The 14,334-nt window shown below is 38.1% G+C and overlaps 1 protein-coding gene across 2 annotated transcripts; it reads left to right on the top strand.

Annotated features, from left to right (window-relative positions):
• Positions 1-2,955: 2,955 nt before the first annotated feature.
• Positions 2,956-9,943, top strand: LOC122663203 (mucin-5AC-like). Of its 2 annotated transcripts, XM_043858910.1 has the most exons (6): positions 2,956-3,455; positions 3,624-3,802; positions 4,237-4,348; positions 6,802-6,916; positions 7,840-8,793; positions 9,378-9,943. In XM_043858910.1, exons 2-6 carry the CDS (start codon positions 3,646-3,648, stop codon positions 9,639-9,641), a joined length of 1,602 nt encoding a protein of 533 aa, XP_043714845.1. In that variant the 5' UTR covers positions 2,956-3,455; positions 3,624-3,645; the 3' UTR covers positions 9,642-9,943. The 2 variants fall into 2 exon arrangements, with proteins under 2 accessions (XP_043714845.1, XP_043714841.1); XM_043858906.1 differs by having other exon boundaries at positions 2,956-3,802.
• Positions 9,944-14,334: the final 4,391 nt, after the last annotated feature.

The following is a 14,334-nucleotide window of genomic DNA, read 5'->3' as shown; positions in this document are numbered from 1 at the left end:
CCATGACAAAATGGAGTAATAGGATTAGAGATGAAGAACTTACTGGAATTCCATGAACTTAGCACCTATGTCCTAGAAAAACCAAAAAGTATTGTTATACACCACAGATTGAAGAGACAACACTAAAGCTATGTTTCCTATCAGGAAAAACATGAAAAAGTTAAAACTCATAGATCATGTTAAAGAAAAGAAAATTAAAATCGCATGCACCTACTAACCAATTTGAACATTAACTGCAACACTGCAACCTCTCATCGCCAGTGCAAAAGCTTCCAGAACCACCAAACCATAGATCAGATGTAATGCAGTTTTACAAAAAATAATGAGGGCAAACAGAACAAAGGTTTCTAATCATAATTTAGCCACTACCAGAATATAAACTATGATTATTCACCTTAAGAATCTCTTTTTTTCTTTTTCTTTTTCTTTTTTTTTTTTTGTTACTTGTAGGAGGGTGAACCAATAAAAATTAAAATATTCCATATTACAGAAATTGAACCTCGATTTCTAAACATATACGCACACACACAATGCAGGAACATGTACATGCAAACAGGCATGAGAACTCTCATAGGCAAGGAAGAAATGGACCATTCAACTTCAGGTTGTAACATTCTTCTGGTTAATTTCTCCAAGTCTGAAGACAGTTCAGGAGCCCAATTTTATAGTTAAGAGCATGCAAATTAGTTTCAAGGGTTTCAGAATAAGCTGCCTAATAAACAAACCAGGGTACCTTCTGTTGGTTGCCTTCTAAGCATCTAAAGCACCGACTGGTTGCGTCATAGCCCTGGATGAAACACTCTTTATTTTTTTATGCGAAAGAAATAAACTGTTAAATAAATAAAAACAAATATACATTATTATGATAAGATCCTGGTTATTTTATATGTCATTGTTTAGATTTACATACAAGAGACACATAAATGAGACATAAGTTGGACAATAGGTAAGATGATATCAAATAGCTCAAACGGCCACCCACGAGAATTCCCTTGGCCCAACCACTTGCGCAGCTTATCACAGTCAATCCACATCTCTACCTGTTGGAGTCCTTGGGCCATAGCGCAGTAAAATCCTTGCGGGATCCCTCAAGCTTTTTGTGCCAATACATTCCCTGAAACACCACAACTTGAAGAGACAGAGTGAAAACGCAAATTGGATAGAAGGATAGCAGCCCATCCACTACAAAAAGGGGGTTTTTGATTAAATTAGGCTCTCAAATTTGATACGTAGCTAATCTAGACCATGTCTTTCATATCCAAAGGTCATAATGGACATATCGATAATCAACATGGCAAAATAAACATCTTGTGACATTTGAAAAAATAGCAAACCATTGTGACAATAATTAATAGAACAAAAATTCGTTTAAATGGTTTGGACACCTACTCATTGTGCTACTAGAATTATTTACATGTCAAACTTTAATTCTAAATTAATAAAATACCCTCATATTTACCAACTTGTATCCTCGTGTACGTCCATGCATGTCTACAGAACTCTGGCCAAGACTGTGCACTATTCCATAATCATAATTTTCAATTCAATATTTTGTCATTTGGTAAACTTTATTTAGGCTAAAATTTTACATATGAATAGAGGATCTTATTATCAACTTGTCCATATAATTTGGGCTTTATTAGATTTACTATGCGGTAAATATTTGGCCCACCTTGTTAAGCTATGTTGTACCTTTTTGCAATTCGTATTTAAAACTCAACATATCTAACAGTTAGAATGACCAATTCATTTATCCAAATGGCAAAAGTAGCAGTGTGGAAACTATTTCTTACCCTAAAAAAAAAGTGTGGAAGCTATTTTATTTTATTTTATTTTTTTGGGTGAAAAATTATTTTATTATAGGGGAAGTGCTCTTTGTTTGGGAGCACAACTTGTACACCTATGCGAGAGTCAATCAATACCTCCCTTTTGGTTCAATCCATGGGGGCAAGAAAATCATTTTATAGGGAGAGGAAAGAGGCAGACACAAGTGTGCTAATGCAATAAACTTTAGTGAAATGAATAATTGAGAAATTAAGAGATGCATGGTCATATTTGGTACAAAAATTGAGACATGTTCACATGAGCAATACAAACTATGGATAAAAATTTTTTTAGTGCACCCCTGCAGTGCGGCCTTGCGAGCTCGATACATGGATGTGGTGATTTTCAATGATGCGAGCACGATTGCACTTCTTTTTTTTTTTCCTTTCGAGCTTGGCCCCGTTGAATGTTGCCGTGTCCACATGTTGAGCTCGCAAAGCTGCATCGTAGCACACTGCCAGATCGGTGCACTGCAAAAGATTTTTTTCTCCAAACTATTCTCTTGGTATCTAACCATCAAAATTGCCAAATCATACGCACATGGCAAATAAATAAGTGACACTTTGAAAACCTCTCCAAGTGGGCCAACCAACAACAACTGGTGTCTAATTTTTTTTATTTGCATTTCAAATTACTTTGAAAGATGAACCAAAGTACCGTGGGAGTGGGACACAAACCAATACAAGGGAAATAGAAAAAGCATCTTAAAGGTACGACCCTTATTCTTTTAAAACTTTAGAATCAATGTTCTAAAAGAATAGATTATTCCTCAATTTGATTGGTCACCTAATCCTATGTTTTTTCCAGAAGAGGGGACATGACCCATTTTTCGGTTTGATCCCCGACCCATTCCGATTTAGAATTAACCAGACCGGGTTCGTACTAGGCAACTAGTCCGTGTTACGGAGTTGAGCGAATCGACTCGAATCACAAATTTGATAGTGATACCCTCCTATAGGAATACTCGAAAAGCGTTTTTTACTAAAAATAGAAAACGGAGGGTATTATCGTTATTATCCTTAAATTCATGGGTATTTAAATAATCTCTTATCTGAGCCCAAATATTCTATTTTCAAAAATCTGAAATCGTAGCTTTCAAGTGAGAGGAAACAGTTTTTGGTTGCCGTAGTTGAGGCGTCAGAAGATAGAAATCGAAAAACAAAACTGCAGAGCAGCAGCCGCTGCAGCAGCTGTTGAGTCTTGTTCTTGTTTCGCTCCCTTTATTCTCGCTCGCTGCTCCACACCATTACCAGTCAATCTCAGACTACTTTTCGAAGCAAAAAATAAACTCAAAATGCCACTCCATATTCTTCTCCTCCTTCGCATTTGATCTGTCGGAGTTCTCTAGTACCCTTTCAGATTGCTTTCCCTCTCTCTCTCTCTCTCTCACACACACACAGTGCTTAGTTTCTTCTGTAATGGCGGTTCATCTCAAGCTAAGCTCGAGATAACAGTTTAGGTTTGATCTCTTTATTGCTTTATAAACTGATGTCGTGGAAACGGCAGAGATCGGGAAGTTTCTTTGTTTAAAGGAGACTTCGATTCGTGGAAGTTAGAAGAAATGCAGCTCTGTTCGATCCTGGTTTTTCAGTCGATATTCGCAGCTCTTGAGTTGGATTTAAGATCTACAGGTCTTGTTCTCGTTTTTAGAGAGATTTGAGGATTTTGTTCGCTGATTCAAGCCTTAAAATTCTTATTTTTTTGGAGGTGTGGATGATAAGATAGGTTATAGGTGGGAGATTTCTCTCTTTCTTTCCCCTTTCTTGTTACCGGAGCTTAGATTCGGCAATGAACCGCAGCTTTAGAGCACAGGAGTCACGAATGCAGACGTCCGTACAGCAGAGGCAGCCGGTTAGGAAGCTCGGGACGATGAAGGAGAAGGAAGATGAGCTCGCTTTGTTTCTCGAGATGCGGAAGCGCGAGAAGGAACGGAATAGCCTTCTTTTTCACAACTCGGAAGAGTTCGACGCTCCGCTGGGTACATATCTTATTCATTTTTTGTTAGATTTTAGGTTTCGAGGTCTTCAACGGCCCCTTCTTGGAAATTTTGGGCTTGAAGTTGCTCCTAACCGATTTACGGTAGTGTTATCGACTGTTAAGCTTTTACCTGATCCATTACTCAATGCGGATTATTTTCATTGTTTTTACTTATTGTTTTCATACTTTCCTTAAGAGTGTCGACAAATTCCAGCATTTTTTATCGACTATGGTTGGAACAGCTCTTCTAGATATTCTATCTTGCAATTGGATTTTATATCTTCCTGATTTGTTATTGAGATTGCATTTGTAGATTTCTTTACCAACCTTTTGAAAGCTTGCCGAAGTTATCAAACTGTATTGTAAATTTATGTTCATTGGCTTTCGGTTTTTTTTATTTGTTCCCTGTGTTGACCAATAATTTTTTTGCTGCAGGATCTAAACATGGCAATTCTCCCATATTTAGGATTGTCTCACCCACCCCTGCACGCAAGACGGTGGCTGATGAGTTCCTGAATTCAGAAAGTGATAAAAATGACTACGATTGGTAATGTGGAAACATCTCTTTGATTTGCAACAAGACTAGCCATTCTAGTAGGGAGAGTCAGACCAGAGAGATTATCATTATTGTCAGAGACTGTTCGTTAGTTAAATTACTTAGATATGGCTTGGCTACCATTAAAAGACCTGTTACTTTCATTAACTATTTAATTTGATCTACCTCTGATTTGTGACTCCTACTATCTATTTAGATTATAATTTTGTCTTGATTTATTGAAAGGAGAATGAACCATTGGCTAGGGAGTTCTCAGCTCAGCTAATAAGCCATTTCATGATTGTTTGGGATCAACTATGGCTCTGTCTGTGTACAATTTAAGGGAAGTAAAATTAATTTCAAAAAGAAAAATGGAAACTTATGTAATAATAAACGTTTAGCTAACTTCATATTGTACAAAAATGGTGAATAAAATTTTCAAATTGATACGCTGGCCCTATCATATTTTCCTATTTAAATCCAAGGAATTTGCATGAAACGTGAAGTGAAACTTAATTACTATACCTGATAAGTTTAGGAGTTTGTTACTCATTGTTGGTACAAAGTTTCCATTTTAACTGTTTTAATTTAATTTCCCTTCCCTTTACTTCAGTTCCAACCAGACTGAGCCCTATGAATCTTTTTCACCATTACTCTCTATCCAGGCCTTATCTTCTATTAAATCAAAAGTCATCGAGTCTCTCTCTGCTTCCATTCACACCCTTTTGGGCATTTTAGAACCTTCATCTACGTCAATTTCTGCAGCAATGGAAAGAGGAATTTTTTTTCCCGGGATTCATACACCCATTATTATTGTTAGTGGTGGGGTTGAGCAGGCTCCCTTAAACTGAACTTGTATCATTAGGTATGGACACTCGCAGAAGTCTTTGAGATATGGAAATCCTAATAAATATTTAAAAACTGCATTGCTTCTGTTGCTTTGTCTTGAAACAATGACCAATTTTGCAAAACCTTCTGATAATCTGTTCCCTTCTCTTATCACCATGGCATTTTGTCTTAGTTCTCTTTGTCCATTAGGAAAGTGATGAGAGGGAGTTTCTGTAAAGTGATTATTTTAGGTATCTAGGCTTAATCATAAATAAAGAAGGTGCTATAGATTTAAAATAGGATAAATTAAGTGGAGAGGTGCGTCCGGAGTGTTGTGTGATCGACGTATGCCTTTAAAACTAAATTTTATAGGACAGTCATACGATAGGTTATGTTGTATGGGGTGGAATTTTGGGCAGTTAAGAAGCATCATATAGATAAACGCAGTAGTGGAGGCAGACCTAAAACGACCTTAGGAGAAATGGTGAGGAAAAACGTGCATAGTTTAGTCTTGTATCAAGTATGACCTTGAATAGAGCTAATTGGAGGGCAAGGATCCATGTAGCCGGCCCCATTTAGTTGGAATAAGGCTGAGTTGGTATTGTTGTTCTCTTTGTCCATTGGAAATGCAACACTGGTGTGGCGATGTTGTAGTCCTTATCCCATGACTTTGGCTTTTCTCCTTTTTCTTATAGGGTTTGTTTTTACCCTCAAGATATCATCCAGTTTCATTTTCATTATCAATACAAAAATTTTAATTCTTGTCTTTTGAAAATAATCATGTTGTACCTATTCTTCTCCTCAACTCCATATGTCTATTCTCTCTGCACTTCTCTAAGTGGCAAAAAGAACCACTCTTCAAGACTACATGTGCTCCTCGATACATTGATCATTCTCATATCAACTGAATTTCATTGTCAAAAGCTTCTAGATTCTCACAGATCCATCATTGACAATGAACTATAACCTTTTCCCCAGCCACTAAGGGCAGGTACTCTAATCCTGACCTGTCTTTTTTTTTTTGTAGGGGGTGGGGGGGGGTTAAGTTTCATGTCTGCTGTTAACCAATTGGGTCTTCTTTCAAACACTAAAAAACAAGTGATCTTCAGCCTTCCTAGCAGCACTTCCAATTCACAAGATATCATTCCTGACTGGTGTGTTTGCTGGTACTTATTTTTCATAGCTGAACCATCTCAATCTACTTTACCACATTTTCTCAACTCCTTGTGCTAGTGCAAAGTTGCTTCAATACATTTCTGATTCTGTCTTCCCTTGTCATGCCAATTATCAATCCAACATCATTGCAGCTGCAACCATTTTATGTGGATCTTGCTTTATTGTCCAATTTTCATCTGTAATTTTTTAATCATCCGAAAAGCACTTGTATTTGTGGGAGAATGTGGAAGTCTGACAAATGAGATGGACTGATTTGGCACAATATTTCTTTCTTATTTGACATCCATTTCTTAAATATAGAAATCTTCTGACTATGTTGTGGTTGCAAATGATGTAGTAGCTTTGTGTAGCATTAACATGAAATGAAAGATGTTAATTCTACTATATTGGCTCAAGATCTTTTTGTGCTTGGTGTGTATAGGTCTGTTTTGAATTGGTATGTATTTTTGTTATTTTTACAGGCTTCTTACACCACCTGGTACTCCTCTTTTCCCATCCCTGGAGATGGAATCACAGAAGACGTTTATGAGTCAGATTGGGACTCCTAAAACACGTCCTGTTTCATTGAAGTCTAGGGTGAGAACTCTATTTAATTAAACTTTTGGATGCTTGATATCTCTTTTTTTTTTGGTAAAAGGATGTTTGATATCAGACTGCAGTTTAATCATTGAAAACTATGTTATACTATTTATAGATGTTGATACATGAAATGAAGTATCATAATCTTCATGAACTTGGACTTGTCTCCACGTCACTTTATGGGCAAACATTGGTAATGAATGAAAACCACAACTGTCGTTGATCAATTGAACATCCACACCTGTAAAATAGTATGCAAAGGAAGTATCTATCCTTCAATGGGTCTAATATTTCTTGAAAGTTGAGAGGCTCAAAAACCAGACTGCAAGTCACAAATTTGAGCCACAACTGAGAGTTCATCATCCCCTTGCAAGCGTGACAAGCTTAATATTACACTGCTTAGTATGTAATTATCTGGCATGACAAGGAATTTTACTTATCCTTAGATTTTGTTTCCTTGTTTCAACAATCTCATCCTGTCATATTATCATTGAGAAAGCAAACCCTAAAGTATTGGAAGCAATGGACTGATACCCAGTGAAGAGATTGGTTTAATGTTTATATTAAGATATTTGAAAAAAAAAAAAAATCCTTTTGTGACTTGCATGATCCGTCCATCGCTTATTACATTGTTCCGGGGGTTGCATTATGGCACTTGTTTATTTTATGTTGCTGAATTGCTGAATCTAGGAAATATAAAAATATCTGAACTCCATTATGCTGAATTAGGATGTAACTGTAGTGGGCTCTGAGATGTTCTGTTTCTTAGGGCTTCTAAAAGTTTCATATATTCTCATGTTTTTATTGAGATTTTTTGATGAATAGGATTGCTTGGGATCTTTCTTTTTTCAGAGGCAATTTACTTTCTAAGTCTTGATGTCATGCTGCCAAGTCATTTTCTTCCCCTTATGTTGTTGCAGTTAGCTAATCCTCAGATTGAGCCTGCACCAAGGGGCAATCCATTATCTAGGCAACCAACTTCATCCCCTGGGTTGAGCTCCACTACTACCGGAACTCGAAGACCTTCCTCATCCGGAGGACCAGTTTCAACTGCATCTAGACCTCAAACACCAACTGGACGACCAACATTAACGGCACCAGCTAAACCCTCAAGACCTTCCACACCTACCTCGCGAACCGCCTTGCCTTCGTCTAAGTACACAGCTCCTGCAAGATCCTCAACCCCTACTACAAGATCCATGGCTAGATCTTCTACACCGACAGCAAGGCCGACTGTACCAGCATCCAAGCCCATATCAAGGTCAACAACACCAACTCGTAGAACGCTGGCCACGTCAAGTGCACCTAGTTTCTCTGCTCCTCCTGTACGGTCTTCTTCAGTTAAGAAGTCAGCTCCCCCAACAGCAACAAAGCCGGCGCCATCACGTGGCAGTTCTCCAACTGTAAAATCCAGACCATGGAAACCCTCGGAGATGCCTGGGTTCTCGCTCGATGCTCCCCCAAATCTAAGGACATCAATGCCTGAAAGGCCAGTTTCAGCCTCTAGGGGTAGGCCTGGAGCTCCCAGTGCTAGATCATCCTCTGTGGAGGCAGGTTCCAATGGAAGAACAAGAAGGCAATCGTGTTCTCCATCAAGGGGACGGGCTCCAAATGGTAGCATCCATTCCAGTGGAAGTTCTGTTCCTGCAGTTAGTCGATCACATTCCAATGTTAGTGATAATGTGAGCCCTGTTGTAATTGGAACTAAGATGGTTGAAAGAGTAATAAACATGCGGAAACTGGCACCCCCAAAGCGAGATGAGCCACACTCTGCCCAAAACAACTCCGCGGAGAAGTCATCATCATCGCCAGATAGCTCAGGCTTTGGAAGAACACTCTCAAAGAAATCTTTAGATATGGCTTTGAGGCATATGGTATGTGTCTTCTTTCTTCTTGCTTGATACCATTTCTTATATAGTTGTGTAGAATATATGACAGTGGAACAGAGATTAGGTTGATTCATGCATTACTTATGATCATGGTATCCCAATCCTTAAAATCCACTTCATCAATGTTTACCTGCACAAAGTGGGCATGCATCTTGGATCTGGAAGATGTAGCTTTCTTGAATATTCTGTAATTTAAAATATCTTAAGAGGCAGAGTAGAATTTCCATTTCCATTTTTTACATCAAGTAGCTGCCCTTGTAACGATAGATTTTAAAATCAAGTAACCTTTACCCCCAGAATTCCTGTACCATGTGCATGCACCACTTGTGTGGGTTGTGGTGCTCTCTGTGGTGGGGTAATGGTGACTTCATCATTTGAGTCACAACTACCCCTATGAGATATCCTCTATTTGAATGCCATAAATAGATTTAGTGAGATGTTTATAAGTAAAACCTCCTGTGTATTTGTGTCCTTAACTAACTTGTCGGAGTTTCTTAAGAAGAACTTGAGAGCAAGAGCTAAACACATTGTATGCTGTTTGGTATATTTTTTATTTGTGCCTTAAACAGGATATAAGGCGAAGTATTCCAGGAAACTTACGCCCATTGATGACAAACATCCCAGCTTCTTCAATGTATAGTGTGAGGTCAGGTACAACAAGAAGCAGGACAATTAGCATCTCAGATTCTCCTCTTGCCACAAGCAGCAATGCTAGTTCAGAGCAAAGCGTCAATAACAACGCCCTTTGTTTAGATGGGAGTGAAGTGGATGATGATGATCTTGGTTGTGAAAGAGGTGTTCGATCTTCTCCGGTATGTCAGCGTGGTAGGTGATCTGAGGGATCATTATTGTTTGGAAAAGGTATTGTGCACTTGCTGAAGGAAATTCAACCTCTAGAGTGAATTGTCTTGACGAATTACTGACAGAAGGTGTGCTTATATGTTTTTGTAAAGTTTATCCGATAGGTTCGCTGCTAAATTATAATTTTCTTAGTCTTTTTGTACTATTAGGGAAGATGGTGAGGTATGCCCTATAGATCTCTGGGTCAATATCCACGATTACATATTATGAACCATATTTATACAAAACGTAATGTTGTAACTGGAAATTGAAAGGTAAGGTTTCTTTTTAATCTATATTTTCTGTGATCATAAACTACTATAGCAATGTCAGCGATTTAGTTTTGGGCATCAACTCTTGGTATATTTGGCACTCTTGTAAAAAAATTGATGCAGGGTTTTGGCTTTGCACTTTCTCATATTATCCATCCTTTGATTAGTGATTTTAAGCATGATCTGCCGATGGTTATTGGTCATTCAACTAATTGACAACTAATATGCATTTTTTATTTTTTTTTATTTTTTTTGAGTGCAGTGGAGCTTCTACCTGTTTGGACCCAATCATTGCTCCTCTGGTTTGAGCATTCCCTATTCCCAGAATATTATACTGGGCAAGAGAACGCCACCTGGTAGTGTGGCCTAGACACAGGGGTGCAAAATGACCGCCCCACCCCATGGAAAGGCGGAAATCCCATCCCCAGATATTTGGTAAGTTGGTATGCTCTCATTGGCTCTGTGCTGGCATAGAGGCCACGTAACCCAGATAGCATTCTCTTGTCCCTATCTAATATCCCTCTATTATTCCTCTCCCCCCACCACCCATCACCCGCCCCAACCCCTTGCTTTAACCAGGGTTTCTTGTGCTTGAGTGTGGATAACAATGATGTCAGTGCATCTTCTATTGCAAGTTACAATTGGAGGAATAGAAGAGAAAGTCTAAAACCTTTATTAAACACTTCACGTTCTCTCTTCTCCCATGTGTGTAGGGGGCCCATTATAATACATAATGGTATTTGATGTAATCAATCCTCAACTAACCAACCACCCTCTTCACCAGAAACCCACTGTAGAGCCTTCTCGTTATGGCAGTGAATGGGGTTGCTTGTTTAATTGTTTTGTCAAACGTGCAAGTGCATCATAGGATTCCTTAATAAATCACTGGGGGCCTTCCATGCATTAATTATGGAATTTAAGAAATTTCATACGCCACTAGCACTCCTTGAGATTTATTAGTCGATTGTGTTTCATACCACAATGGTGTGAATGTGATGGCTAAACTATTGCGGTTGTCAATTCGATACCGAAACCGTTTACCGAATTGGTATCGTATCATATCGAATACAATTTGGTATGATAATGTTATGGGAAAATAGTACTATATTCAGTATTGTACAGTATCGGTATGGAGGTTGATACTAATGGTATATATCGATACCGTATCAAATATCGATATCATATTATATTATCATAATATATATTTTTATATATATATGCGTATTAAATATATACAATAATTTATATATATAAGAATATAGCATACTAAATATAATATATTTCATTACCATATATATATAATATAAGTTGTATAACAAATTATCGTATACTGTACTACATACATATTGAATAAAATTGTATACCTTATTGATATGCTATTGTATGATATCGGTATGGGAAAATGGTACCATATATGGTATGGTACGGTATTAGTATGGGGTGTTTGGCTTTGGTACCGTATCAAATACCAGATACCGTATCGATTGACACCCTTATTTGGGTAGAAAAGATTGACGTCGTTTTTTGTTTTAATATATTTTTTTTCACTTGGAGAAGTCCCCTTGCTTCTCTGCCTCAAGCTTATTACATGCCATACCATAATCCATGGCGACATATAAATCGTTTTTTGTAAATTACATTAGATGCCCATGCTGCTTCCTTAGACTTATGATTTAAAGTGTGATTATAATTCTCTCCAATTCCTTGATCACCAAGTGCGGTGCAGTTTGGGGTTGAGAGGTCGATATCTGGTAGGCACGACATCCAACGGTCTGAGATTGGTTGAGTCTTTTTCTTTTCCCTTTCTTCTCAAGCTTGGCATCGTTGGATATCGTGCCTTTCAAGTGTCAAGCTCTTAGCCCCGAACTGCACCGCACTGCACTTTTAGGGCATTGGAGAGAATTTTGTTCCAGGGGGATGCATAAGGACAGGGAGATAACTGCAAATCACTATTCCATTTAGGTGTACTCTGAAGGACCAGAGTAGGGTTTGGATCAGACTTTCAAAAAACCAACTTTATTTCTATGATTCCAAATGAAGTACGGAGAGATATAAAACCTATATTAAAGAACACCATTAGTGATCAGACGAAGTTATAGAACTATCACTCAGAAAAGAGAAACAAATCTAGCACTTATCACTGGAAAGTCTTTCAGTTCTCAACCCAAAATACTTGTGGCCCAAACTCTTTAGGAAAAATCACAAGCAAAAAAATTATGAAAAAGTCTCTGATTCTCTTCTACAAAATGTACACAAATCATCTATAAGTAACAACCTAGCTAAACAAGGTTTGGTAGGAATGCCATTATGAACAATTTCCATAACCATTTCCACCCTTTTGAAAGTAATGGTTGAGCCGAGGTAGGTGTAGATGGGCTCAAATTGTTAATCAAATACATAGCAACAGATTTTGTAGTAAGAGCACCAGATTTTGTAAATGGATTCATTGATCCTGGCAAGAAGATGCAGAGTAAGAGACGCTTTGGTACTTGTAGAGGCTATGGAAGATGAAAACATACTAAAAACCAGAATAACATCCAAGATCAATTAATAATCAATTCAGTAACTATAGAGAAACAATTCTTCTCATTTTAAAAAAAAAAAAAAAAAACTAGAGAAACAAGAAATTCTAGGAATATGAGAAAGTACAGAAAAAAAAGTTGGCATTAAGAATCCAAGGGTAGGGTCGGTCCAAAGTTTAGTTTGACAGTCATCACCTATCCTGATATAAACCATTTTCTTGAGAACATTCAGAATACTAGCTATGATATTCCAAGTCTAAGAGCCTCTTTAGAAAAAATAAAATGGAGGTATTGTGGGTCAATAAACCCCTTGTGGGCTTGGGCCCACAGTGGATCATCTAGCCCAAAAATAAAAATATGATCCTAGCCTCCATTAATAATATTTTCAAAGTTGGCTAAAATTTTCTTCCTTGATGATTACTAGAAGGTGAAAGGTGTTGGCTAAACAACGGTCCAGGGATCAAACCATGGTTCCCTAGGAAGACCAAGATATTTATCTTTAGGGTTTTGCACGCCCTGGGTTAGCCCATGGTGTCCCATGGGTGCCCCATTTTAATTTTAGGGTTTCCCATGGTCGCCCATGGGAACCCTGGTGCATCCCTATTAGGGTTTCTCCTTCCCTATTGCATTCCATAAAATTAATTATCACAATAGGGACGGAGAAACTCAACTCTAGTCCATCACATGGCAAGAGGGATCCATCCCATACTCGAATGCGCAGCGAAAAATAATCGATTCGAGTTTCTTTCGCATCCCATAAATATTAATAATCAATGAACAGAAGGAATTAATAAAGAACTGCTAACCTGGTGAGCCTCAAGTGTTGCTCCTCCAATAGACAGTGGTTCTTCCTCCAATGAGCGCTCCAAGCAAACAGATCTAAACCTCCAATGGTGCTACCAAGGTTCTACACGCCAATCCCAGATGCCCTCAAACTCCTCAGCACAGATCTAGGGTTTCACAAACCCTAACTCTCAAACACAGGTGAGAGAAGCAAGAAGAAGAAGAGAGATCACAAGAGGGAGAGAGAGAAACCAAAAATGTAGGAGAGAGAGTGTCTGCTCCAAAAACGTGGAGAGCTTCTCTTCTGCGTATTTTTGGTCCCTTATTTATAATAATAGGGTTTAATTAAATCCTAGATAGATTTAATAGAGCCCTAGTGAGAGTCTGACTCTCTCTCTCTCAGTCTGGCAGTTTTGTTTAAACTCAAAGTGCTACACAGGTGAAGAAGCAGAATCTAATAGGGAAAGTATTAATTAGATTCTTTATTTAATTATTAATGGATAATTACAATTAGCACCAAATCCATTAATTAAATAAAGAGCCAATTAAATTAGCAAATTCCAAATAACTCCCTATATGATAACAATTTATCATATACAACCCCCCCACTAATCAACACCATCATTATGGAATCTAGGGCATGTAAACATGTACTGCCAAACCCCAATCCATAGTACATGTCCATATAAGAGCGTCTATGCATCCGATCGGGTCCCGCAAAACTCGATAAAACACTTTATTTGAAATAACTATAAATAATGTATCATTTTATGTAAAATAAATTTTGCAAAACCATTTCCAAAACGGTCGGATCCGTTCGATCCGACCATGCACAGCAGTCTCTATCTTGGTGTTCCCCAATCGGGCGATGGTGGCCGTGTTGGATAACTCCTTCACTCACAAAATGTTCACGCATTCCCGAACACCGGCTTTGACTCGCTTGAGTCTCAGTCATTGATGAACCAAAGAATGCGATCACACTTTGCGTGTGGGGTTCCCTCAGTATGCAGGTGTCGGTGACACATGTCTATCCCTTCCTACATCTGGCAGTAATACATGAGGGAATCGACAAAGTAGATTCTTCGCCAATGCACACATCAAACATGTGA

This window comes from Telopea speciosissima, chromosome 1, assembly GCF_018873765.1.
Source record: "Telopea speciosissima isolate NSW1024214 ecotype Mountain lineage chromosome 1, Tspe_v1, whole genome shotgun sequence".
NCBI classification, from domain to species: domain Eukaryota; kingdom Viridiplantae; phylum Streptophyta; class Magnoliopsida; order Proteales; family Proteaceae; genus Telopea; species Telopea speciosissima.
This window is presented reverse-complemented; position numbering and strand designations above follow the sequence as displayed.